Here is a 26,418-nt window from a genome sequence, read left to right as displayed (position 1 = left end):
AATCGTAACCAAACATCCCATAGCGTAACAAATATGGTTTGCATACTGAAATGGCTGCTTCATTGTGGACAAAAAATTGCCAACTTTGAGAATCTTATCTTCTTCCTTTATGATTATAAATTAGAAATTCATAATTTATGAGCAACACCTTCCACAAAATGCCACATTTTGTTCCCCCAACAAGTGATAATTTGGTAAGTGCCAAATACAATTTGAGATGGTGACCATATTCCTACAAATTTAATTATCAACCCATTAAACAAAATTTAGGTATTGTGATAGTATTATATTATAGCCTCGTTGTTAAAACTATTAGCTTGCTTTCTGAGTCATAATTGTGGTTAGTAATGGCCATATCTAACAAACCCTGATTGGAAGATCGATAAAAGAACGAGAAAAATAATTTGTGTATGCGGATCAATTCCAAATTGTTGATGAGCTATTGCAAAACAAGTAAAGTTAGAAGACTCCAGTTTGTTTCGTTGGAAAATTATTTCAAATAGTGACGGGAGTTTCGCTAGATGGAGACTTTCAAATTCTTTAACCCGTTTGGGGTTGGCGATTTAGTAAATTTTTCACACTTGTAATTATTTTTATTTATCTAGATGAACTAAATATATAATTTCATACATAAGTTAGAATTAAATGTGAAATAATTGCTATCGGTAGCAAAGACTCGTGCAATAAATAATGAAAGATTGGTTTTATTTTGAATTTTTTACATTAATTTAATATTTTAATTAGTTCAAGTCACATATATTAATTTTTTAATGATATATTGATCATCTTATCATTTAATTTTATACTAAAAAAATCACGGTTTGAAATTTTTTTTATACTCTTTAAAATAATTTCCAGCTTCACCTCTATATGCTCTTAAATATGCGACGGCCAAAGAATGAAACCAGCTATATCACTCTAAATTTATAAAACTCTAGAGGCTAACATTTTCTACATGAAAAAGGAAAACAAAATTGTTTTGTTTGGCTACAAATGGTAAATAATATAAAAGAATGAATGTAGTGACATTTCTATGGAAAAATAGGTTAATTTGCCAGAGGGAAATTGAATTAAGCTTTATTTAGAATCATATTTGTAAAGAAATTAGGAAATATTAATTAGTTGGGGTTTAGGCATAATAAATAAACAATAGGGTTTAGTCAAATCAGATATCTTAACCAAACAGCAATAAAAGAGAGAGGACGTTACCATCTAAATAATTGTTTAAGACCCCATTACTTTGCTTAACCCCCTTTTGAAAAAGCCCTAACACCCTCTAATTAATTTATTACCCACCCCACTCCCAGTATTGCCCTTCCTCTTTTCTTTTTCTTTTTATATTATGACATTGTTTATCTATATACCAACTAAATTAGGTGGATGGTTGTCTCATTAGGGTTCAATAAACCTTCTCTTAAGTCCATGTCCATGCAACTAGAGTAACTTTGATCAATGTCCTTTCCAATTTTTTATTATAAACCCCACAGATAGCACTTTTTGATTATATATTTATATACTCGCACATTTAAAGAAAAGAAAAAATAACAATCATCTAGTGGCGGAATCCAAAATATGAAAATAATTTTTAACTAATATATGTTTTTTATAGCTATTTTACTAGCATCAAATGCCGAACCCGTTCTTGACTCAAGTTTGTTTAAAATTGATTTTCAAATTTCTCTAAAAAAATTTAGTTCAAATTAATAAATAAAAAGTCAGCTTCAAAAGTTTATTAACCTGGCTAATATGTAGTTTTGAATATAAATTAAATAAGTAATATATTAACTCTTTATTATTGTTAAATGTTAAGTGATGTTTATTAACACGAGAAGAGCTCTAGTGGTGGAATAGGAGGAGCTCTGGCCCCAACTTCCCCCTCCAAAGGGGGAGTCATAAACCTCTACAAGGAGGACAATACATTTGTATCGATAATAAAAATGAACAATACATTAGATAAACAAAAACTAAATATATAAAAAAGATTCACACTTACAAAAACTTGTTTGTTTTTAGAAAACTAAAGGTGGTCAATTGATCACCTTTAGCATTGGGTGGCTTCGCCCCTAATTCCACCCCTACTTTCGCCGTTTCATCCACGGACATCGATTAATCTTCAATAAACAAAGAAATTCAAGATAAGACCTTAACCATCGGTCATCGATTATATTCATATTCCTCATATAATCATTTATTTTATTTAATCGATTTGTATGCTCCCTTCTCAGATCACTAAACGTTTTTTTTTCTTTTGTTGGGTTACATTTTTTACTATATAACACATTTCATTAGAAGTGACTTAAAATATATCCAAATATTATTTACAGATTATTGATTAACTATTAAATCAAACAACTTATAAAATACTAATTAAGAGGTTAAGATTGATGTTAATAAAGAAATTAAGGGTAAAATTGAAAGGATAAAAGCAGATTATGATACAGAAATGGGAGTGAGCTGTGAAGAAGATAGAATGGGAGTAGAGTAAAAGGAAGGGGAGCCTTTCACATTTAAATATCTAAAAAGGCATTCGATCTAATTATAATCACGAATTGAACCCTACATTATGTACTATTGCTACTACTACCCTCTTCCCCACCAATCACACCATTAATCTTCAATATGAAGTGAATGGTTGATCATCAAGATGGGTCCTACGTACCAAGTACATACCGGCGGCCATGATTGTCCACGTCGGTCCATCAGTATTTTTTTGGGGATTAAATAAAAATGAAATAAATAAATGTAGAAAAATTCCATGCTATAAAATCATTGTTCATGTCACACTAGAGGTTTGATGTAATGTGTACTAGTATATAGTTTGTATTTATAAAGTGTTGCTGGATAATCAGTCAACCATCTCAATTTTGGACCACATTTGATCGATTGGTAATGCGTCTCCTTTTTAGCATTCAATTCTTGCTACTTGTAATCTGTTGCCACAATCATCTTCAAATCCTCCTTTGAACTAGTCGACCCCTTAATATAGGGGCGTGGGCGTGGGCGTGCATTCAGTTTGAACCAAACCAGAATTTGTACTCTTTTAAACCCAAACTAAACTAAATTTATAAGAATGTCAGTTTTTTTTCAACTGATTCAATTCGGTTAGTTTTTTAGTTACATATTAGTTTGATTTGTACTATAACTTAACTAAATTTATCACATATTCAAAACTGAATTTATGGGTTTTGTTCGGTTTTTACACACTCCTACATCTATATATCTACCTTACAAATCCATCTCTTTGATACTCAGAAAATAAAAAATGCATGTATTTGGCTCAACTCGATACTGAATTTGCATTCAGGACTGCAATTCTCAAATTCGAACATTTAGTTGGAGCCAATCAACTAAAAGAAAAAAAGGTATTATGCAAAACTGAAACAATGCATCTCATAATTGTAATTCAATTCCCTTCCTCTTAACACCAATTACATGTCTGCTATGTGATGCTATTCAAATCACCACTGTTGCCATTAAAACTGGTACAAGTATAAACACAAGCGTACAGTCCGGCACGAAATTTTCGCATCAAATTCACCTATCTTATCTTCTAAGTGCTAACTTATATCTTAAATATATTGATGATGATGAATTGATGATAGCTACATGCCTATGGCTATGTAATGCGGCTATTTTTATTTCGGTCAGAATGAGACAAATGCGAATGTGATTGACTGGCAATTCATAACAGTAAAAAAGCCACATGCTTTCTTGTTATTTGTTTTAAGAGAAATTTACATTGATACTAAATTGATAGGATGAAGTGTGATACACAATGCGCAACAGATTCAACATCTCCACAAGCGACTCAAGGCCGCCATTACAAAAGCTAATTATTCGTTATGTCATTTGTTGCATGGATTCCTCCAATTAATGATCATAATTCTTGCTTTGCATTTTCAGAAAAAAAATGCAGTAGAAGAGATGCAAGGAATACCTCAGTTCAAAGATAACTTGGCAAGGGTCAGTGCTAATACTTTCACCCCATTTACCATGTCCTTCATGGACGCAAATTCTTCGGGCTTATGGCTAAATCCTGCAAAAACAACAAATGTGTAAACTTTAGCTTATTTACTTAGTAGTACTATCAACCATAAAGATCAGGTTCCATTTTTTTTTTCTTCTGCTTCTTATAGATTTTCTTCACTTACCGCCAATTTGCTGCAATAGCATTAAATTGGTGATAAGTGAAACTCAAACAGAAGTAATCAGCTTCAGTGGCACGGTTCCTCTGAAATAGATAAATGTCTAATAACTTAAATGTTATGTTAATACTACTACACTAGATAACAATAAACCAATGCCGAATACTAATTAACTGAGAAAGAAAGGCACTGAGCTATTAGTTTAAAGTAACTCAAACCTTTGTAACATGGAATAAATAACATGCCCATTGGAGATATCCTGCAATGATGAAATGTTGCCTGATCAGTTGATGTTTATAGTCAACCAAAGGAAAAACAATAAATTTGGTGTCCTGGTTTGCTGGAAAAACATAATGACAGCAACAAAGTTGTTTGAAATTCAGCCCGCCATGAAAAACTAAAAATTCAGCTGTAGCCACTCAATAACATTACATACCTAGCCATAAACAATGAATCGTGGTAAGCCCTGCTAATCATTAACTTATGCGTCAAGTTTAACTCTTTCGATGCAGCTTCCATGGCCTCGATGATAAACTTATCAGAGAGAGCTGGAGGGTCCTGATTTACAATCTTGAATTCAGATAGCTTGACCCCGCGCTTTTTGGCAATTGTAATAGCAGATTGCTGAATCTTCTCAATTACATTATTTCTTCGATTTTCGTCAATATCTCGAGTGTCTACCAAGCCAAAATATTAAACAAGAATGAAGAACATGCTATTCAGGTAACTAAGACAGACAATTTGTTGAACATAAGCATCCTTTACATGAACTTAATTGTTCACAAACTGAATGTCAGTTAGAAAACCCAAGTCATAGTAAGAATTTACCAATTTCTAGGTGTGATTTGCTTGGGATACTGTTGATTGCTCCAGGATGCAACTCAAGAATACCTTTAAAACATCAAGCACTAATTTTATTACAGATCTATGAAAATTGAAGGTAAAGAGGGACAGTAATTAAACCATAATTATGCGGTGGGGTGCGAAGAAAACATGACATACCTACTGTCCCAACAGTATCAATTGAGCCAGATTCTAGCACATGCTTCTCAACAGATAGTGCCAACTCTGCAGCTGCTAATCCAGCATCATTTCTGATCCAAATGTTGCATGTAAGAGTTAAAAAGCTTATCTTGAGTAAACAAGAAGAAAAAACACTGTAAAGTCCAGATGAAATTGAAACATTAAGAATCATAAAATGACTTGCTTTTCCGTTACCACATTATCCACAAAAGGTTACCGATGACGTGCATTGACAAAATAATTTTTTAAAGGTTTAATCACCAAAAAAACCCCGACATTTTATCCCCTTTTTACTTGCACCCTGACGTTGCAATTTTGTCTATATCACCCTCATTCTCACCTTTCGTTTCCAATTACACCCTAAAAACTGAATTGACCCTTTTTCACTAGAAAAAAGCCAATTTGATCCTTCACTTTTTGTATAAAATGTCAATTTGATCCTTCACTTTTAGTATATTAAATACTTTTCAGAAAATAAATTTAAAATGAAGGATCAAATTGACATTTTTTCTAGTGAAAAAAGGTCAATTTAGTTTTTTAGGGTGTAATTGGAAACGAAAGGTGCGAATTAGGGTGATATAGACAAAATTGCAACGTCAGGGTGCAAGTGAAAAGGGGTTAAAAGGTCGGGGATTTTTTTGGTGATTAAGCCTTTTTTAAAAGAAACCGAGGACTTTGTGTATCATCCCAAAGATAAAGAAAAAAAAGCCAATCCACACAAAGAATGTAAGTTAAAATGTGAAACAGCATCCTCGCGTCGCGAGTGAAAAAATGCAGAAAATCTCAATCAGAAAAGTTTGAGAAAATACCATGAAGCAAGCCTGAAAACTTAAAAATGCATACATGGCCAGACACTCAAAAACACACAAAGGTTTTTCTTTTACAAGAGAAGAATTACCCCTAATGTATTTAGTAGAAGTGAAATACTCCCACAAGCTTATAAAGGTAAAGAAAGATTGAAAGCATTTGCTTCAGGCTAACAATCACCTTTGTGGCATCAAGACAGCACCTGCATGACCGCCATTTCCTTCAAAATCTGCTTTTATGCTTGCAGGGGCTGCAATTGCAGTTACTACGCCGATTGATATACCTGAAAATAAGATAGAAAATTGACAAACAGAGACAGAAAGTTTAAGGGTAAAAAGTTATAATTTTATCAGTGAAAAGAAGCCAACCTTCTGCTTCTAGAATAGGTCCCTGTTCTATATGCAACTCCACAAAAGCAGAATAACTTCCCTTCTTTAGGAATACAGTAGACAGCTCATCCTGGTCTTTTACATACCCCGCAGACCTAGCAGCTTCTAGAAAGGATATATTCTGATTATCAAATGTTGACTTCAGAGATTCTGCTAGTGCTTCACTCCCTGACAATAATCGGCTGCATGTTGAGCACAATGCATGAGGAATATCATAAAGAGACCCAAATGAAAACCTACTTCAAAAGTTTTTACATTTGAAAAGATAAACCCTACGAAACAGAAACAAAAAAAATGCACTCATGGGATGGTCCTTACCTTCCCAAACAGCTGATCCCAAAACGAGTTGGCTCTTCGGATGTGAACAAGATGATGTCTAACGACCTTCTAGGCTTAAATCCAGACCTGTGATTATCTGAATCAGCACAGTATTATCCAGAAATAGGATTAACAATGATTTATTTGGACTGACCATTTACATCAAGAAATTAGCGACGTTTGTTGAAACAGTAACATTCACTTATTAGAAAATCTTAGCAGACAACACAACTATTTCAAGTAACCATTTTTAGACAATATCACATAAGTATTCAAGAACCATTACATTAAAAAATAGTTCCAAAATATGTAAGTAATTAAATAAAAATGTGTCCATATCGAAATTTGAACAATCGTAGATGGCCTGTGTTCTTTCAGGATTATTAACGTTTCTATCTTGTATGCCAAGCAACGTGAAATTAGTAACTGTTCTGTGGTCAACCCTTAACATGGCTTTTTGATCATTTCAAAGTTGTTTTTTAAAGAAAGAAATTGCAGATGTTCTATAGTTGAACCTATTTAAACAGTATATATTTAACACTAAAAGATAGAAATCTTCTATCACATTGATTACAGCCACAACATCATGATGTAGCATATATATGCATTGGATTTCCAGAGCTAGAATTTTGCTGAACCAACATTCTTAGAGAGCTGCTTAAACAGCAGGTTATGATGGTCTAACATTTTTGGATCTCATGGGGAAAATGATGAAAAAGATGACATCTCGATATTATATTAGCCAGATAAAACAAACCTTTTTAGTACATTTATAGCTTCAATTGCACCTAAAACACCAACAACGCCATCATATTTCCCAGAATATGGAATAGCATCAATGTGAGAACCAGTTGCAACTGCAGCCAGCTGTGGGTCGGAGCCATCCCTGACAAAATAAAATCAAGAGCAGAAGTCCATTACTTGCATTTAGAGACCTAGATTACAAAGAATTGAGCTTGATTTAAAAAAGAAGAATAAAAAATTTATCCAAAGCTTCTCGCTTTCTAGTGAGTTCACAAAGGATCATATAGAACATATCGAAACCTCAAATGATAAATGGTAAGAAGCAAAAGAATGGAAAAAGAAAGACTGACCATCGACCAAATATGTTACCAACAGCGTCCTCTCTAACAGATAATCCAGAGAGGCCCATCAAGTTTTTGATGTACCTGCAGTCGGATAATTAGCATCTTGAAACATTGTTAAATTTCAAAATGTTGCATAACATAAAGAAGAGAAGATTTAAACATAGAATACATAGAATCAAATGTTGTTTTAACACTATCAAACACACAAGGATTCCTTTGAGCATATAAATCATGTTAAACATCATTATCAAAAGAAATACCTGCGAGCTAATACGTCTTTGGGAGAGTACAAAATTCGAGTAACTGAAGGGGCAGGTGCATCGGAGAAAGTAGCAAGCTCATCAATCTGACAGTAACATTACAGAAGAAGAGCAATGAATAATAGAAATTTATTAAAGGAAAAAGAATAAAATTAGAGTACTTGTTTGTGAAGACTGAGGGGATCCACTGAAAGTGAAGTAGGAAAGGATGATAGTTGATGAATTGGGTATCCAGAAAAGGCCTCCATGGTTCGAGTAATTGGGTCTTCATTTTGCGCTAAGATTACAGCTACTGAACAGAGCAGGAGACGGAGAGTGAGAGAGTAGAAATCACAGAATCTAATCGAAAACATTTTACTTTTTTCGTTGATTTGGTTCAGGGACAGTGAGTCTCTACAAATCTCACGTCTGTTCACCTAATAATAGCAGCAGCAATAATAAATTTTAATTATTGCTGTGACATGGCATGGAACACATCATCTCTTTAGTAGCGTGGCAATAGACACTAGGTCATAGGATGTTGACACGTAAGCTAATGTTTGACTTACGAGATACGACATCGTTGGGTCTGCAAAAACTGGCGGAGTCCCGGCAAATTCAAAACTGTGGAAGAAGAAAATAGTAATGGAGGAAACAAGAGGAAGAAGAGATGAAGCAGGGGCGAGGCACACGTGTCTTAAGCTGGAAATAAGCAGTACGGAACCAATATTCGTAAAAGGAACATGGTTCGCCTCTCATTTCCACCTCTCCGTCACCGATGGCCTTAACGCTTGGCTCTGCCATGGTATGCTACCTCTTCACTCACCCATTTTGATATTATTCTCTTTTCAATTGATTTTAACAAAATGGAGAACAGCAACGGAAGAGCAAGTCAAAGAGAGAGCGGCGCAGTGGGATCAGCCGGTTTCTGAGTATATTCATTTAGCCGAACACTACTTAGGGTTTCAACACCCTTCCTCTCTCTACCGCTTTGCCGATGCCGGTGATGGCCATAAACGTGTTCGTCCTTCTTTTACTTACTTTAATTACTTCAATTTTGTTTTCTTAGTAACATTTCATTAAATATTTAGTTTTGCAGTTATCATGGACTTTTGAAAAGGAAGGAACAAAATTGGAATGGAGGTGGAAATGCCAGCCATCAGCTGATAACAAGAAGACTAATGTTGAAATCATGGACTTTCTCATGGATGCTAATATTAGGCTAAGTGTCTGTAATCTTCATTCAATCCCCATGCTTATTATACTTGAATGCCTTAATATGTGTATGCATGTTGATACAAATTACAATGTCATTATCCTAATAATCTCTAGGAAGAAGTTGTTACAAAGACTCAATCCTTTGACCGCTTAAAGGACGAAGCTGACAAGTGTTTGGCTCAAAGTGATAGATTTTGTACTGACAAAACGGATTTCGAATCTTCCACATATTCAAAGGTATCAACCATCTCAGTTTCATTCTTTACTTGATGTTACTAATGGAGTACATCGCAAAAGTTTGGTAAAATGATGTCTTCTGAAAGAATTTTAAATGCAGATTTGGGTAAATGCAGACGACTATCAGGCTTTATTTATTGCTTATTCCTGACTTTAGCTTTCGGTTTGAAATTTGAGATACGGAACAATGTTTGAGACCTTTTTTGCCTTTTCTTCACAATCTTTTGTCATTTTAATTTGTTGACGAATTGATGAAATATCTTGCATGCTTTTCTAGATAATACTACTGTGAGAAGAAGCTAAATTCCACACTTTAGAGTCATTTGTTAGTTACCCTGTTACATCTTTGACTGTCCTGCATAAATGCACTCATTCTTGATTAAGGTATCATGCGAACTGTGTTTTTTGGAAAGTGTTGTTGAATCCAGAGTTTCATATCCTTGAGAAAATAGAGTTGATCGTTATCTTGCATATTTATTCACATTTTAGGACGAAATTAACCATTCCATGTAGTCTGTTTGTAGTTTCTTACATCCTTATTCATATTTTAAGACAAACTTTGACCATTCTCTGTTTGTAGTTTCTCGCTGTCTTGAATTCCAAGAAACGAAAACTCAGAGAGCTTCGAGATCAGCTGGCGAAGAAGGAATCTTCAGGAAAATCACTACAGGAAGAGGAAGAAGAGGGCACGGACGGAACTGAGAGTTTTAATGAAGGTAGCAACGATGAGAAGAGTGAGGAAGAACCTCCAAAGAAACTCACAGGCACTTCAAAGAATGTGCCATCAGGCAGGGGGCGTGGCAGAACAAGGATTGCTCGCAAGTAGCATACAAAGTCGAATTTTACATTCATCAGTTTAGCAGGCCGGCCAACAAGCTGACTGATAAAATATAGAAATAGAAATCCGGTGTTCTAAGGTGAAAGGTGTTTTCTTTTCTTTGCTAGTTAATCGTTTGTTCACTATATGGTTTAGGCTCGTCGATATTTAGCACCTGTTGATGAATAAACTAAAATGTTAAAGTTCTCACATTTGTTTGGATTGTTTTCATAAACTAGTCTTCATTTCTTGTTCCACATGCATGCAAGTAAACCTATTTGCACTCGGTTACAAATAAATGATTACAATTAATAATGTCCTCGTCTTGTATTGTTGCCAAGCATTATAAAAAAGATATTGCTGAACATAGTTACAATACACGAGCTCTGTACTAATTATCATCATCATCATCATCATCTGTAATGCCTTGTTTCTAATTAATCATGGCCGACTACCTTCAAATTAATATTATCATTTTCTGCTATAAAAAGGCCTTTATACTTATTTACAATCTCACCATTTATCATGGGAAAGAAAAAAAATTAAGGACTGAAGTGAACAAGGAAAGATGTCAACTTGTTAAGGTGAGTTTCGGTTCAATAACCATTAATTATTACTAATTAGTAGTTGGCAATTTGACTATAACTATAGTCTTGTTATAAGGTGTACGTATATGAAAATCGAATTGCAGGTAAGGATCTATGGCCGGAACTGGTTGGTATTAATGGGGAGGCAGCAACTGTCAAGATCATGAGTGAAAACCCAAAAGTTCAGGCACAAACTGTGAAGGAAGGTTCCCCGGTTTCTGGATATTTCCGCTGCGACAGGGTTCGGGTGTTCATTGATGACACTAACACTGTCAGTCGAGTTAATTCAATCGGTTAAGTTAATACAACTTAATTATCAATTCGTGTTATATATATGTTGGTGTGCTTATTTAAGGTGATTGAAGAACCTTTGAGTTGTATTTCTCCTACATTACATTTTCTACTTCTTGGACTACTAGGAAAAGAAAACAAAGGTTATGAATCAGGAAACTTTTTCTTTTTTTAAAAAAAAAAAATTCATTAGGGGTGTAAACAGGGAGCCGGGCCATCAAGTTCGAACTCGAATTTAAATAAGCTTAAATTCTTAAGCTCGAGCTCAGACTCGAACAATATTTGAGCTACTAGCTCTAGCTCGACTTGAATTCAATAAAAACAAAAATAATTATTAGAAAACTATTATATTGAATTAATTTTAATTTTTTTTTTCTAATATGCAAATGTACAGATTCGACCCTCTTGTTTGCTTCGATTTTGAATTTGGACTTTAATTAAAAAAAATCTCGATAGAGGTATTTAACGGTATAAAAAAATTAACATCGGATCCTCCAAACATAAAATGTAACATGTCCGTTAGTGTCTGGTCAACTCAGCGGTGGCGTATTAAGTTTGATGGTTCACATTGGCCACTGACTAACCGACATGTGACATTTTAGATTCGGAAGGTCTGATGTGAATTTTTTTTATAACGTTAAGTACCTTTAGCGGAAAAAAAGTTTATTAGGCTACAAATTCAAAACTGAACCAAACGTGATGGTATAATATGTATATTTAGCCTATGATATAAATCTAAATTTAAAAGTATAAAAAGCTAGACCAATATTTTATCAAACTTCAAACCTTAGCCAAGTCAACAGTAAAGAAAATAGAATAATAATATGATTCATTTCAGCCTAGTCAGTCAATATTTTTCTTGGTCACAATGTCTATACTAAAAAATCAATAGTTACCCCTTTTACACGTCTTAGTATGTACATACAACAAGGAAATTAAAGTAACGTGTTTACAAGTTTTAGTTGATGCTCATGCTCTAATAAAAAATAAAGCTCAGTGTCAAAAATTCAAATATTTTTTCTTTCTACAAGTCTATCCGAGACTTTTAAATTTGATTATGTATTGCCAATTTGATAATTTTGTTGTAATTTTATCTAAAAAAATTTCCAATCAATTTAATTGTCTCGGTTGAGTTTTTATACTAATTCATTAATAAGCAAAAATAATTGTTTAGAATTGTAAAATTTAACTCAAGATCTAAAAAACAGAAACAACAACAAAATTCAATACATTATAGAGCAAATTACTATAAAACCCCTCACATTTGACATAATTGACATTTTAGTCCCTCCTGTTTGAAAACTAAACTATGTGACCCCTCACTTTTGCTTCCGTCAACTTTTAGTCCCTCCATCCATTTTTAGTGTTAGTCAACGAAGTCAAAGGACTTATGGGTAAATTAGTTATCAAACCTGAGGGACGAAATCATTAACAAAAACAAAAGTGAAGGGTGAAATCGTTGAGAAAAATAAAAGTGGAGGACCATATAGTTTCGTTGACTTCGTTGACTAACATCCAAAATGGATGGAAGGACTAAATCGTTGACAAACCGAAAGTGAGGGGCTATATAATTCAATTTTTAAATAAGAGGGATTAAACTGTGAATTATGTCAAATGTGAGTGGTGTCATAATAATTTGCTTTATATTATATTTCTTTTGCTGATTGAAGCAAAGAATATGCAAGTTTGAAATTTAAAATGAATAAAAAAAAAATAAGTATCATAATGAAATGATAGATTGGCCAAATTAATGTTTAATGCTGCCAAGAAATCATGACTTACTTTGTCTCTCAAAAACTTTTCTCTCCAATTATATATATAAAAAATAACATATATTCCACTGCTTAAACTATATTATTGAATACCATTTATAATGAACGCAATACATTGAGTATATTTGTATCAGTAAATTGAGACTAAATGTTGGGTACTTGAGGCGCAAGATTTAGATGTCAACCTTAGTGTTTGACTATGGAGTTGAGTTTGTGATTATGTAAGTTTAGCCATTTTATTTGAGTTAATTAGTTTTGGTTTACATTATTAATCGTAGCCCTTTGATATTACACGTGATAAATGGAAAATTAAAGCACTCTCTCCCTTTGATATATTTGACTTTTCATGCACTATATTCATATTTGCTTGCCATTCTGTTTAGGGTTAGAAAAACGTTTTTATTTTTTTAAAATTAATTATTTTAATTTTCCCAAATTGTTTTAAAGGATCTATGAATCTACTTTTCAAACTGTATTGGTATAATTTTTCCAGTCATATACACATACATAGCTTAGTCACTTTCCACTAAATACCAGATTCCTATTAGTGCAAGCAACCTTAAAACATTAGCACCACCACGTATACTATTTTATAGTACAATTTTTCCTCAGAATTAATACTTTAAAGTTTAACGGTGCCAAAAAAATAAAAAAAAAATAACATTTTATAAGTTTATTTAAAAATTTAAAGTTTACAAATCTATCTCAATTTCATAATTCTATTGCAATTTATCCAAATTTTTTAATCAACTTAATTGTCTCAGTTTCCAGTTTAATTTCTATACTTGTTAGAAAAATTGCACAATTTAGTTCCTAAAAAAAGTATCAGAAACAATTTAGAATATAATTTGAAATTCTCTAACTTGTGGTCTAGGTAGCACGGAAATGGAAAACGGAAACTATACGAAACATACATCGGGAAACATAATTATTTTAAAATGAAGGACACGAAATGTGGGGGAAACGTGTAAATAATAAAAAATATAAGAATATATTTATAATATTAGAAATTATAAAATATTATATATATTAAATTTTATTTATACATTTATGTCAATTAATAAAATAAATCAAACATAATTAAATCCAATAAAAATAAGAAGATAGACTTTATTGTAGATAAAATAAACAATAAAAATTGTGGGTAATTGATTCAAAAAGATTATTAGTTGAGAATTTTTTTAGATTTTTTTTTCTAACTATATAATTTTTTTATTTACGGAAACGGTCCGAGATGTTTCCTTATAAATTTTCGAGAATTTTTGAGAGTTTTCATTTTCCAAAATATTTCCGAAACGGGACACGCAAGTTCGTCGAAGTCTATGTGCTTCTTAGCTTGCGGTGGTTGAAGTAAGAAAAAACAAATTTAGAGTTAAAATAAATAGAATAGGTAAATAAATATAATATTGAAGTGAAAAATTAACACAATTAAATTGATTGGAAAATAGCAAGTAGAATTATAACAAAAATATTAAATTAAAATAGATTTATAAAATTTAAAAGTTTTTGATAAATTCGTAAAATATTGATTTCTTTCTCTTTTTGACATCATTGAACCTGCTTTTAATTAGGCCTAAAAAAGCTCGACCTTTTAGCCCCTTTTCAATTCTATCCTGACGTTGAAAACTAGTCAATTTTACCTACTTTATATTTTATCGTTTCAATTATATCCCAATTTCTCAATTTTTGTCAACGTTTTTACTTAAATGGTGAAATTATTCAATTAACTAAGTTTAAAGATAAAAGTGAATTCATTTCCATTCAAAAAAGTATAATAAGTCCTTTATTTTTAAAAACTAATTAAAAACTATAATCAGATTAAAACTAATTTAAATTTTTAATTAATTTAACTAAATATAAATAAATTTTAAACACATATAAATTAATATATGCTAGAAATGAAGAACGTTTTTCCAAATGAAAAGGACGTTAATTTAATATTTTAGGGTAAAATTGAAATACAAAGACACAAAATATGGTAAAATGGCAAAAAGGTCATGATTTTTCAAGGCATCAGGCCTTTTAATTACTTTGTAGTTTGTACTAGTCAAAACAAAGCTGCTTTAAAAATATAGAGCATGCAGAATTTGAAGCCATCTTCTTCATTCCCTTCCCATTCCAATTTGAATACGTAATCTATATTATGTTAACTTAAACAATTAATTGACGAAAACCAGAGAAAAAAATTAAGGGAAAAGGGAAAGAAAGAACATATATGCTCTATATTACAAATCAAATTAATGTACAAGTTCCATTAGGATTACAAAAAATGAAAGAACAAAAAAATACAATAGTATAAATTGTATAAATGTTTAATTTAGGAGCTGCAATTTTCCTATATTATCATCAGAAACCCCAAATCGATCAACTTCATTTCTGACTAGTAGTAGTAGTAGCGGTAGCAACACCAAAATCAACCATAAGCGGAGGATAAGCAGCAGCTCGAGCATGAAAATTACCGGCAAAATTCATGGAATTAATGGCAGTAGGACAGGGGGGTCCTCCAGTCCCGGGGATGTGAGTGCATCCCGAGGCACCGCCAGGTACACTACCCTTTTGGAGAGATTGCAGACCGAGCTCTTTGCTTATATCTTCTTCATCATATAATATTCTACTAGCTTCACATTGTTGAACATTTAAACAAAACAATATCAAGAATGCTGCTAAACAAAAATGTAGAAGCATTGTCATCATTAATGAATTTCTTGAAAATTAACCAATGCTAAGAGAATTAAAAGTATGAACAATTTGCATGGGGCAAAGGGGTATTTATAGTACAAGGTTTTTATTTTATTCTATTGTAGACATGTATTGACTGTTGACTACTAGGGTTTTATTTTTCTCTTTTTTTGAACAAGACTATTAGCAAGGGTTTTTGTCTATAAATTAAAGATTTCAGGAAATTGAATGGGTCACAAGCAAGAAAAATGAGTGCTCTGATAAGGTTTTGGCCATATGCAATTAATTAATGGATGAGTTGATTATATAATTAAGGTCTAGTTTGATGAAAATTGAAACAAAGTGTTTGATTGATTCTACTAGGTTTACCATGGGATGTCCGGTCTGTGGGAGGAAATTTCCTGGACCGTGTTTTCATAGACCTTGAAATATGAAATTTGTCAATGCTGACATGTTTATATTATATGGTTTGAAATTCAAATATCAAGCTAAGGAAGTGAAATCAGCTGTTAAGTCATTCATTAATTAGTACTAGTATATATATATATATATGAGGATTAAGTAGTACTTTTCTTTTATTTCGTTAGCTACTACATGGGAATCGGACATATTAATACCAGTACAGCTTACTTTTTGTGCTTACGTTTATGCTAATATATACTACTACCCATAACCATTGCAGCATATAAGCCAGGAGATGGGGTTTGTGAATATCATAATGGATGGGATGTGCAGTATTCCAATACAAGCAGATTACCATTTTAAAATTTTAATTTAATGGAAAAAATCAATCAATTTTATTAGATTTGATGCTCAATCTGAATATTTTGAATTATCTCGATTATGTATAGTGTTATTTTTATAAATTATTCCAGAATTTATGATATACTTATATTATTCCATTTCAGTTATGAAATTAATTTGGAAAAATTAGACAAATTCAGTATTGACCGGTCGTGCCAGAGAAGAATCAGGACAGTGAAGATCTGTGAAGTGAGCTTTCAGTAATGTGTACAATTTCTGAAATAGGCCATCTTTTTTCAATAATTGAACAAGCCCCAGAAAGAAAATACATGGAGGCATTATAACAGCAAACTAAAAATGCATTTAGGCAAAGGCAGAAACACTCTACAAAATGTTAGCTTATGAAAAAGATTACAGCCTCACTCCAATTTTATAACCCAACAATTTCCCCAAGGTAATACATTATTACAACGGACATAATGATGCTCACCACTTTGCATTTCTCAGCTCCTTCACTGTCCATTTGAAGGTCTATATACTGCATATCCATTGCCACCGCATGCCAAATTCGAATAATCCGGATTGAAATACGGAGAACCGTCACCTTCTACATTCCTCATACCTACCCGAGAAAGATCAGATGCCGTCATCTGCCATTGGTGTTGCCCTAAACCGTCAACATGCCCATTCGCGTACAGCATTGGACTACTCTGGGGAACATATTCCCTCACTGCATCGAGATTAGACCCCAGCGCACTGTAACTCCGCTGAAACCCGCCGTCGTGGTAGCTCCTTGCACGTTCAAATCTGCAAGAGCTGCTTGTTGAGGAGAGCATGTCAGTAGAAATAGCATCACCTGGAAAAGAGCATTGCCGATTTAAGTAGTGCGGTCCGTTTCCAAGAGGCTGGAAAACCCTGCTTGCCCCGGCCGCCATCCCGATACCATGTTCATCATCAAGTAAGTCGTTGATGATATCGAGATGCGGGAACTCATCCGTTACTCCTCCTTGAAGACTCTCCACCCGCTGGGATCCAGCGGGATCACGAGCAACCATGCCAAAATGAAAGCCAGATTGGACTGAGTTCAGCTCTACCATATCGGAGCTCGGGGGTAAAAACATTGACCCAGATACCAAAGCAGCTGGCTGTGTATGTGTCGATGTATGTGTTGACGGAATGTTGACTCCCAAACTAGAAGAGTTGGCATGAGTGAAACCAGCTGAACTCGTCTCAACATGGTTGCCCACCATGGCATTTCTATATGATAGAGGAGCATAACTATGATTTGCAGGTGAAGGATCCGGACCCAGCCGACCAGTTGCACTTACTGAACGAGCAAGTAATGGGGATGTTTGAACCATGGAAACAACAGGAGCAGTTGATTTGGGACCAGGTGTTAAAGGGGCACTCGAGGGCCTTGACATCAGAGGAAGCTGCTGTACAACTGGCTTCTCCGACATCTTCAAAGTTGAGGCATTTAGGCTCTCTGGTTTGGACAAGACTGTATTATGCGAGGATGTAGTTGTAGTTGTAGAGGCTGCTTTATCAGGCTGCTGTCCGCAATTTAGAGACGGTTTCTTAATTTGAACAAGATCTATAGTAGCCGAGTTCTTGTTTTCCAACTTCGCTTGAATAGAGGACTGGAGATCTTTTGAAGGACTTCTAGGAGGGCTTCTAGAAGACGACGGAAAAGTTGCAGCCCTTTCTTTAGATGATCTTTCCACATCAACCAAGTCTTTGGTGCTCGGTTTCTTTTGTGGCAAAACTTCATCCACAACCTATCTCAAAGAGAGGGATGCTCATCAAAATTGAGTCAAAACAGAATAACTAAATACAAGTAACTAAAATCACTGAAGACCGCAATTTGGAAGCAAATGTGGAAAACTTAAACAGACAAAAAAATGTATACTCCAGTCAAAAAGATATGGAGACTTCACCTTCTTAGTTATAGGTTGGTCAGGCCAAATAATTCTATCTTGTGAGGCGTGAACAGTAGCTTCAGACTCACATTCCAAAGGCTTACTACTTCCAGTAACATCATTAAGATCTGCATTATCTGCAGACCCAGAAAGCTGACTATCCATTTCCACAGTCCAACTCCCATCACTTGCCACCTTACCTCGTGCATGCTTCCCTCTATAGATAATAAATAATTCATTAACAATATCTACCATAGTAGTGAAAAGAAAGAGGAGAACTACTGTTAAGCAATATACCTGCTGGGAGATTTGACATATTGGTAGTTTGAATACGAGTTTCCCCTGTAGGAGCCATTGGTGGCAACAGATGGGACTGAATCTGTAGAGCATGTTGAGGAACTATCATCCATTGCTGATGTGCTTCTTTTTTCTATGGTTTCATTTGGTATAGATGACAATCCACTAACTTCGCTGCTACTGGAATCTGGTGGATGATGAACTTCTGAAGTATCAGTATCCCAATTCACAGGACTCACGTCTCTGTCTTCTGAATCTGGATGCAATACTTCATTACCACCATCCACTGAGTCGGATACATCAGACACATCTTCCAGAAAATCTGGCTTTTCTACTGCAGGCTGCACCTCCTCTACCACAATAGACTCCTTCTCATTACTTGAATCTTCCTCTTGGTGCTTGTCTGATGCCGCTACAGCAGACCTTTGCTCTCTTCCTTTGTCCTTCCCCTTGCGGTTATTACGTCTCTGTTTAGCCTACCGGTTGACCAAAAGCATCAGTGAAAATGTCAACAGAGATTCGGTTTAATAAATTTTGGTGATTTGAATGCAAACTCTTAACTGTTCTCAAAAACCTAATAAACTTGCCATTTGACATGATTGGTATACAAACCAAAGTTCAAGAAAGAAAGAAAAAAATAATAAAACAATAAAATTTTCCTCATTTGGGTATTTAAATGAGGAAGAAAGAAAAGAAAAGAAAAGAAAAGAAAAGAAAGAGAACAAAGTGAAATGAGGCATTTACAATTTACTTTCGCCATGGATATAAAGGAAATGAGAAGAAACAGTAGTTGTAAATCTATCCTAGTTTGAACAATTCGCTGGAAAATTATCCAATTTTCTAAATTCGATTTAACTGTGTCAACGTGGCAATGCCAAGTCAGCATTAAATATGAAATTATAATTTGCCCGAACCACGTGGCATCTCAATCAACAGTTTTTCTTCTCAATTGTTTTTTTTAACAAATACATGTTCAATTGCCATTGCAATTAAATCAATTTTGAAAAATGAATTGGCTAAATAAGGATAGATTCACAACTTTTGAAAGGTGAATAAATTTCCAAAACGCCGAAAAGTTTTGCTTTTTGGCACCATTAAGCCTAAATATAATGGTGTGTCCTTCCTATGAAAAGTTCATATACCGTCATTGAGGACACAGTTGGAATAACACAAATAAGAGAGAAATATTTGGCTCGTCTTTTTTAAAACAATCCAAACACAAAAAAGAAAGTACAATTTCATACCTGTTTTTTCTTTGATTTCTTTTCTTTGTCAGTCATTCCACGTTTAGCCTTCTGCTCACTTTCAGCCAGCCATGCTGCCTCTTCGCGGATCAGCTCTTCTTGCCTCTTTAGAGATACAGCGTCCTGGTAGGCAGTTTCAATTTTCTTGCTACAAACAAAAGAGACAAAAGCAAACCATATAAGGGAGATGAGGATCAATCAAGATTTACTCATCTTAGAGTGAATAAACGCATCATCATATAATCATAGCTGGAGTTAATTAACAGAACCCATTAGACCCACAACTATCAACTATCATAAATCCATCATAACATATACACTAGAAAAAGATATAGAGTTTGATTTTATACATTTCATAATATCTGTTCTATCAAACTAGGGTAACAGGATAATAAATTTCACAATACAAGCTACTTTAAGAACTTTAGATGAAAGGACCACTGATATGCCATGTTCACCATAAGAAAAGCATATACTTCCAGCTAACACATAAAATGCATATCCCAAAAACATTACTAGGTGCAGCAAAGGAACTGTTTAAATATTCATCCCCAAGAGGCATCCGTATAGAAAACAGAAATCAGTAGTCCTAATATGAGATGCTTTCACGGCTTCAACAACTACCACCCGTCATCAACTTATAATACCCCTAATTTATACTCTCCTGTCCCGTTCCGTTTGTCATTTTGCATTTTCACACATGTTAAGAATACAATAAATGTGAAAGACAAATTTTCTTTTATACCCCTTATTTTGGTTTAATAATATAATATTGTCAAATACACCATTAATTTTAGAAATTAATCTATCTAGCAAGTTCATATTTAGGGTAAAAAAGGAAAATATGTGTTAACAATATAAAGTGACATTCTTTTTGGGACATCAAAGGTGTAAAAAGTGACAAACAAAATGGGACGCAGGGAGTAACTAAGATTTAATATTCAAACTTCATAAACTATTACCTTCACACACTCCCGACATAATCCTATATATTGCAAGTACTCTATTTCAGTTCTATGCAAAGACAAACAAAATAAAACACTTAACAATGTCATAACATTAGCTACCATACATAGTCCAATTTCGGAAGAACAATCAGGTCTTAAAAAGATAGAATAAGACTCCAAATAATCAGAAGTGTCACACCAGTAACAATTCAAGACCAAAAAAGCAACTAGGCCACCAGCATGGTAGAATGTAACAGTTTTAGAAATTTATTATAAGACATTACGTGAATATGTGAGCAAGCACATATATTTCCACTGTCCTACGGCCCAATTCTGTAAGGCGTCTTTCATCACGCTCAATAGAGTCCTTGTTGAAATCCTCACCAGAATTTCCATCCTGTACATAAGGGTAATAGTTATTGAGACATCAGATGCAATAATCACAAAATTCAGACTATTAAAAATCCAAAAGATAGTAATGCTGCAAGGCGCAATAAATTTTGTTGTAATCAAAACTTCTATGCAAAATTAATAATCTATAAATATGTATATGGTCCTTTCGCAAACTAGACTGTTTCAAGCTAAACACAAATCAGTGCCCAAACTTATGCATAGAAGCAGAAATCATACATCATTGTAGATCATATTATCCACAATTGTTTCATCATAACAGCGGTAATGTGCAAAAAATTTAATAAATCTTTGATGAACAAATATTCTGGAATCGATAGGGGAATAGATCAAATTCTCCACAATTGTTTCATCGTAACAACGGTTAGGTGCAAAAAAATTAATAAATCTTTGATGAACAAAAAAATCCTGGAATCAATAGGGGAGTGATTTTAGGTTCTCTGTGATGGTTTGCCTTCCAAAAATATCTAAGAGTATATCAACTTAGTTAAGCGGGATGTCACACAGAAGAGGCCAAAAACCACCAGTTCCCGATGTCCTCATCATGCCACTTCCATTATTATAACCAATCAAACCGCAGCAAATGAAATAGAATGCAAAATGTTTTGTTTTGGTTTTCTATTATTATTTCTATCATAATATCCAGAAACAAATGAAAGGCCCATATACCAGGCTAGCATATGGCATTGAAGCATAAACCTGCTGATGTAGAACCAAATGAGATTAATACATAGATGCTTTCTCAACATCACAGCACAAACCTACCTGTAAATAGCTACGAAATCATTTTCAATTCAAGGTGCAACAACTTGGAAAGTTGCAATTGTTACGACCAACTCCAACAAGGATAAATGTCAGATAACTTCAAACCAACAATCATCATTTGCTGTACATAACACCAGAATTTATGACAAAGTTTGACACACTAGTATTTGGAATCTCAACCCACCTTTGTACGATTCTGAGGGCCCTTTTCATCTTTGGGAGGCAATGGTTCCATGGCAGCCCTCTCAAGTAGCAGCAGCACATCATCTACCAGTACAAATGTATCTTTCTCAAAGCGGACAATTGGAGCTGGCATTTCCTCAGCATCGAATTTTATTCTTCCCTTCTTGCTCTTAGTTTGGCCTTCAAGAGCCTTTAGTCCACTATATAAGGAATCCATTACCAAAGTAGATGTAACTTCCTTCTCTATGAAGAAATGCTTTACAACTACTTTCAAAATAACATCTGCTTTTTCCCTAGACATGCGCCTCCGAGAATTTTGATCCATACCCAACCAAAAGGCACAAAAGCTGCAATAAAATGGATTAGTCCATTAGATTAATATGTTACATGAACTGAAAAATTCATGAGATGCTCTATAAAGTATAAAATAATGAAAAAAAAAGAAAAAAATGGTTGAGTCATCAAGGAAAGCTGCAAATAATTTTGTTCCTAGAGCTACTCATCCCAAGATAGCATGTTCCCAAGCACAGTGAAATCACCATGGTCACAGAAAACAAGAGTGTATCACAGCATGACTATCAAAACCAGCATGTATTTTTGTCAAATTGCTTTCCGATCAGTTAAATCCATGAACTGTTGTTATGAGCTACGGAAGTATAACAAATTAAAAATTATGACAAATAATCTACAAGATACAATCATACAAATTTATCAGTGAAGGCTTCAACACTTTTCTTGCTATATCAAATTATACCAAGCTAACATATCCCCAAGCACAGCCAGATTTCCTTGGTCACACAGAACAGAAGAACATGGCATAAGATGACCATAAAAATTCAAACATAGACGGTGTAACCAAGCATATAGACTATTTTGTTCTAGAAACTAATATTGTAATTAAAAAACTCAAAACGATATAACACCTTGACCATCTATTTTTGTCTTCAATTAACCTCCCAAGCTTTCCTCGTCTCTCTTCCACAAAACGTCGACAAATCTGTTCTACATTCGTCAGATATACCCTAACAAGTTCTCTCCTGTACTGACAATCAAGGCAGCGAAATGGTCGATCTGCTTTCTCCCTAAAAGAAAATAAAAATTAGAATGACAAAATTCAAGTTATAATCAAATTTGGAAACAAAACAAATCCATGAAATAATGTTATTAAAATCAACACTTAAATAACACAGTTTCAAATGGGATTTGTAAACATTAACTTCAAATGACAATACTGTCAAAAACTCACAAGTTGTATAATTCTTATAAAATACTCATTGTTGCAAAATATTTAACAAAAACATTGAAAACAATATAAAAATTAATTATCAGATACCTGATGACTTGCACTTGAGCCTTTATAATTAGTGTGTCAGATGAATCTATGAACCCATCGGACACTTTTGATAATTCCATAAATTTTTTCCATCCCCAGTCATGCTCTTTCTTCCAGAACCGATGTAATGTATCTAAAACAATTGCAACCAGTCAATAAAATATCAAGAATTCGCTTAAGTGAAGAAGCAATAAAAAACAAATGAACCAACCTGAGTATTTCGATTTTTTTGGATCTTTATTCACCACAGCTATCGTAAACTGTGCAAAATGACTCCAACCTGGTACAAAGATAAAAGGAAATTATTATTGGTTCATAACAAAAAGGAACATCACATAATTACCAACACAGGGAACTAAAGGATAATAATCTGCAAAGCAAATTAAATTTTCAAAGAAGCAAACCTGGAAGAAGTTTGTCGTGGTTGGCAACACAAAGAAACAAAGAGAGATGATTGCAAACATCACAACCCTGGGGGTAGATTAGTATGTACCTGTCACCCAAAGCAAAAGGCTTTAAAATAAAATTGGCAGTACATCTTCTAGTATACAAGTGACTTCAGGTGAGCCAGGTGTACGAAAATAAATTGATAGATTAAAATGATCAACCATAATGATACATTTGTTCACAATCACATCAAATGCAAAAGTGCAAAATAAATGTTCCAAGGTAGTCCATGCCGACAGTTTCGTGTCCATTTGTGCAACATATAATTCATGCAAGTAACCACAATATATAATAAATAGACAAAAAAGGAACAGAGCTGTATTATTAAAGAAATAATCCTCAAGGCAAAGCAAAACATATGCATAAAAGCTAATCCCTTGCAAAACCCCATACCATTTGTAGCCGCCAACCTCAAATGCATTACTGCGAAGTTCTCTTTTGGCAGCTGAAAATTTCTCTATCTTCCATGTATATTTTCCATACAATTCAGAAGGTTTTGGCCCTACAACAAAAAAAATATGGCTTCCCAAGATTAATTAAGTCACTTGGTACATGTAGGGAAAGAAAAAGAAGAAGCACTAAAAAAAAGAAAAAAATGTTTAGCTCGAAAACCCAAAGAAGTAAAGTAAAAGACATGCGAAAGCATCTCCACTTTGTTAGGCACTTCTAGCTTTCCATCTTAACATTTGAACAGGAACCCAAGGCTCCTTATAATGTTTAGAGGTAACAAATTAATGTTCCCCTCCAGAAAAAAAATAAGAACCAAATCATACCTCCATCATTGTCATCATCGTCATCAGTATCCCAATAAGGGGGTGAGGTTGATGGGGTTCCATTTTCGACCTGATCAGAAGACCGCCACTCTGCCAATGCTTCACCTGATTGACAACGCTGCCCGTTTGAATACCCCTCGACAGACTTTCCAACTCCAGCTTCCTCACTCGCAATCCCAGCCATTTCCCACTCCAAAACTCCTTCCCCGCAATCTTTCAACTCCACTCACTGCATAACAAGAATCTCCTAGTAAGAGAACAAACAAATGCATCCCTCAATTCCAATTTGGATAGTCAAGGAACACTACATAGCTTTTAAAAACAAAAAATATGAATTCAACAATTAGCTCTTGAATTGGATAGTCCAGGGGCACCATATAGCTTTCAAAAAGAAGAAAATTAATTCGACAATTAGCTCTTGAAATACAGAAAACAATATGTGGATTGTGAAATAAAACAAATCACCTATTTACTTAATTTATTCAATAACATTAACAGTCCTTCAATGCACATATACTGCGCCCTGATATATTCATATGAAAACCCACTAGAAATAATTATTTCAGAATGGAATATTCCCATTTCTATCTACTAAAAACTAATAAAATTCATGTGAACTCTTCAATTCAAAACCCCAACAATTTTTTGAGCAATTAAAGAATCTCAGCAAGCAAAGTTATAAAATAGAAAAAAATGAATCATCCAAAAATCGAATCATCAATAAACCCTAACCTCAACTCTAGGCTCCAAGAGAATCAATCATCATATGAATTGAAAGAAACAAAATAACAATCAGACAAAGCCATGTTTATGTATAAAGGCAATTACAATCAATAGACCATCTGATATAGAAAACAGAAAGTAAAAAGATCGAAGTCGAAAATAAAAAAAAATCCCCAAAACCCCGATCAAAAAGCAAACCCTAAAAAAAGAATCAGATCGAATGGAGAAGCAAACCTGAGTTAAATGGGTTACGGGCAAACTTTGAGATTCTAGAGAGAGAAATTCGAGAGAAAGAAACAAAAGAGCAGCAAATTACAGAAATATGCTAACAAAGAAGAGTAAGCCCAAAAATAACGTAATAATATCATTTATTCACATCCTTTATTTAATTAAATCCAGCTTTGTCTTTTAATTAAAAAAATTAATATTTTAAAATATGATGTAATAAGGACATTTTATTTCATTTCTCCCGGAAAATATAAGATTAGGAAAATTATAAGATTAGGGATTTATATTAATGTGGAAAAAAAGGAAATGTTTTAAGGAAAAAATATGCAAGGAAAGAGAATAAAGAGGGGATTGTTATGGTGTTGTAGGGAACAGCGTTGGGTCGGTGGGAAGATATGGAAGGGCTGACTCATTTTGGATGCCTTCTTTTAATTGGTTGATACACTTTGTAGGGTCCATTATTTTATTTATCTGAAGTTTATTTTGTTAGGGTTTATGGTTGTGATAGTCTGATATGTGTAAGCAAGAAGATGATGCAAACTTACTTTGGGCCGGATTAACAACACAACTGGCCTTTCTCTTGTCCCATTTTACAGGCTTATAGGCCTCAGCCTCACTATTCCATCAAACACAATTAAAAGAAGTTTTTGTATTTACTTATAAATTTTTAATTAGCAAACATCTATTATTTATAAAATTTAAATATTTTATTTTCAGTCTTTGCTATTTTTACTCCTCATGTTTTGTATTTTATGTTCTTTTTTGAACAAAGGGTCAACGCAGCCCTTGAACTT

The 26,418-nt window shown here is 33.8% G+C and overlaps 5 protein-coding genes across 10 annotated transcripts; 2 read left to right on the top strand and 3 right to left on the bottom strand.

Moving 5' to 3' along the window:
* Window positions 1–3,650: 3,650 nt before the first annotated feature.
* LOC126668826 (ureidoglycolate hydrolase) lies at window positions 3,651–8,476 on the bottom strand. The gene is made up of 12 exons (XM_050362026.2): window positions 8,192–8,476; window positions 8,031–8,116; window positions 7,777–7,851; window positions 7,440–7,568; window positions 6,683–6,769; window positions 6,344–6,546; window positions 6,156–6,258; window positions 5,148–5,239; window positions 4,974–5,036; window positions 4,582–4,822; window positions 4,364–4,404; window positions 3,651–4,036 (listed from the first exon to the last, which is right to left on the bottom strand). The coding sequence occupies exons 1-12, from the start codon at window positions 8,381–8,383 to the stop codon at window positions 3,939–3,941; spliced, it is 1,410 nt and encodes a 469-aa protein (XP_050217983.1). The 5' UTR covers window positions 8,384–8,476; the 3' UTR covers window positions 3,651–3,938.
* Window positions 8,477–8,550: 74 nt separating this feature from the next.
* LOC126668827 (DNA repair protein XRCC4) lies at window positions 8,551–10,538 on the top strand. 4 transcript variants are annotated; one of them, XM_050362029.2, is made up of 5 exons: window positions 8,551–8,814; window positions 8,887–9,012; window positions 9,101–9,237; window positions 9,342–9,464; window positions 10,045–10,538. In XM_050362029.2, exons 1-5 carry the CDS (start codon window positions 8,655–8,657, stop codon window positions 10,288–10,290), a joined length of 792 nt encoding a protein of 263 aa, XP_050217986.1. In that variant the 5' UTR covers window positions 8,551–8,654; the 3' UTR covers window positions 10,291–10,538. The 4 variants fall into 4 exon arrangements, with proteins under 4 accessions (XP_050217986.1, XP_050217985.1, XP_050217988.1 ...); XM_050362028.2 differs by having other exon boundaries at window positions 8,887–9,029; window positions 9,109–9,237; XM_050362031.2 differs by lacking the exon at window positions 8,551–8,814 and having other exon boundaries at window positions 8,917–9,012; window positions 9,109–9,237.
* Window positions 10,539–10,724: 186 nt separating this feature from the next.
* LOC126667163 (glu S.griseus protease inhibitor-like) lies at window positions 10,725–11,166 on the top strand. The gene is made up of 2 exons (XM_056104515.1): window positions 10,725–10,865; window positions 10,945–11,166. The coding sequence occupies exons 1-2, from the start codon at window positions 10,725–10,727 to the stop codon at window positions 11,164–11,166; spliced, it is 363 nt and encodes a 120-aa protein (XP_055960490.1).
* A 3,967-nt stretch (window positions 11,167–15,133) lies between these two features.
* On the bottom strand, window positions 15,134–15,676 carry LOC126670100 (uncharacterized). Its single transcript, XM_050363758.2, has one exon. It carries the CDS (start codon window positions 15,623–15,625, stop codon window positions 15,302–15,304), a length of 324 nt encoding a protein of 107 aa, XP_050219715.1. The 5' UTR covers window positions 15,626–15,676; the 3' UTR covers window positions 15,134–15,301.
* A 1,016-nt stretch (window positions 15,677–16,692) lies between these two features.
* LOC126667300 (TNF receptor-associated factor homolog 1a) lies at window positions 16,693–25,774 on the bottom strand. 3 transcript variants are annotated; one of them, XM_050360271.2, is made up of 13 exons: window positions 25,631–25,774; window positions 24,674–24,920; window positions 24,294–24,402; window positions 23,858–23,946; window positions 23,665–23,733; window positions 23,454–23,586; window positions 23,044–23,202; window positions 22,122–22,467; window positions 21,046–21,158; window positions 19,815–19,962; window positions 18,571–19,046; window positions 18,292–18,490; window positions 16,693–18,132 (listed from the first exon to the last, which is right to left on the bottom strand). In XM_050360271.2, the coding sequence occupies exons 2-13, from the start codon at window positions 24,855–24,857 to the stop codon at window positions 16,867–16,869; spliced, it is 3,291 nt and encodes a 1,096-aa protein (XP_050216228.1). In that variant the 5' UTR covers window positions 24,858–24,920; window positions 25,631–25,774; the 3' UTR covers window positions 16,693–16,866. The 3 variants fall into 3 exon arrangements, with proteins under 3 accessions (XP_050216228.1, XP_050216227.1, XP_050216229.1); XM_050360270.2 differs by having other exon boundaries at window positions 24,674–24,902; XM_050360272.2 differs by lacking the exon at window positions 25,631–25,774 and adding an exon at window positions 25,406–25,513 and having other exon boundaries at window positions 24,674–24,902.
* Between the last annotated feature and the right edge of the window lie 644 nt (window positions 25,775–26,418).

This window comes from Mercurialis annua, linkage group LG2, assembly GCF_937616625.2.
Source record: "Mercurialis annua linkage group LG2, ddMerAnnu1.2, whole genome shotgun sequence".
NCBI lineage: Eukaryota > Viridiplantae > Streptophyta > Magnoliopsida > Malpighiales > Euphorbiaceae > Mercurialis > Mercurialis annua.
This window is presented reverse-complemented; position numbering and strand designations above follow the sequence as displayed.

Bases quoted from the DNA above. Each gene is read 5' to 3' on its own strand.
- LOC126668826 (XM_050362026.2), bottom strand. From the start codon at position 8,383: ATGTTTTCGATTAGATTCTGTGATTTCTACTCTCTCACTCTCCGTCTC. The intron at 6,770-7,439 runs GTTTGTTTTATC...AGATAATCACAG, and splicing joins GCTATAAATGTACTAAAAAG to GTCTGGATTTAAGCCTAGAA. The intron at 5,240-6,155 runs GTGATTGTTAGC...CATTTGGATCAG, and splicing joins GCTGTCTTGATGCCACAAAG to AAATGATGCTGGATTAGCAG.
- LOC126668827 (XM_050362028.2), top strand. From the start codon at position 8,655: ATGGAGGAAACAAGAGGAAGAAGAGATGAAGCAGGGGCGAGGCACACG. The intron at 8,815-8,886 runs GTATGCTACCTC...AATGGAGAACAG, and splicing joins TAACGCTTGGCTCTGCCATG to CAACGGAAGAGCAAGTCAAA. The intron at 9,465-10,044 runs GTATCAACCATC...CTCTGTTTGTAG, and splicing joins AATCTTCCACATATTCAAAG to TTTCTCGCTGTCTTGAATTC.
- LOC126667163 (XM_056104515.1), top strand. From the start codon at position 10,725: ATGGCCGACTACCTTCAAATTAATATTATCATTTTCTGCTATAAAAAG. The intron at 10,866-10,944 runs GTGAGTTTCGGT...TCTTGTTATAAG, and splicing joins AAAGATGTCAACTTGTTAAG to GTGTACGTATATGAAAATCG.
- LOC126670100 (XM_050363758.2), bottom strand. From the start codon at position 15,625: ATGATGACAATGCTTCTACATTTTTGTTTAGCAGCATTCTTGATATTG.
- LOC126667300 (XM_050360271.2), bottom strand. From the start codon at position 24,857: ATGGCTGGGATTGCGAGTGAGGAAGCTGGAGTTGGAAAGTCTGTCGAG. The intron at 19,047-19,814 runs GTATGAAATTGT...GTCAACCGGTAG, and splicing joins AGAAATCAAAGAAAAAACAG to GCTAAACAGAGACGTAATAA. The intron at 18,491-18,570 runs GTATATTGCTTA...TATTATCTATAG, and splicing joins TATGTCAAATCTCCCAGCAG to AGGGAAGCATGCACGAGGTA.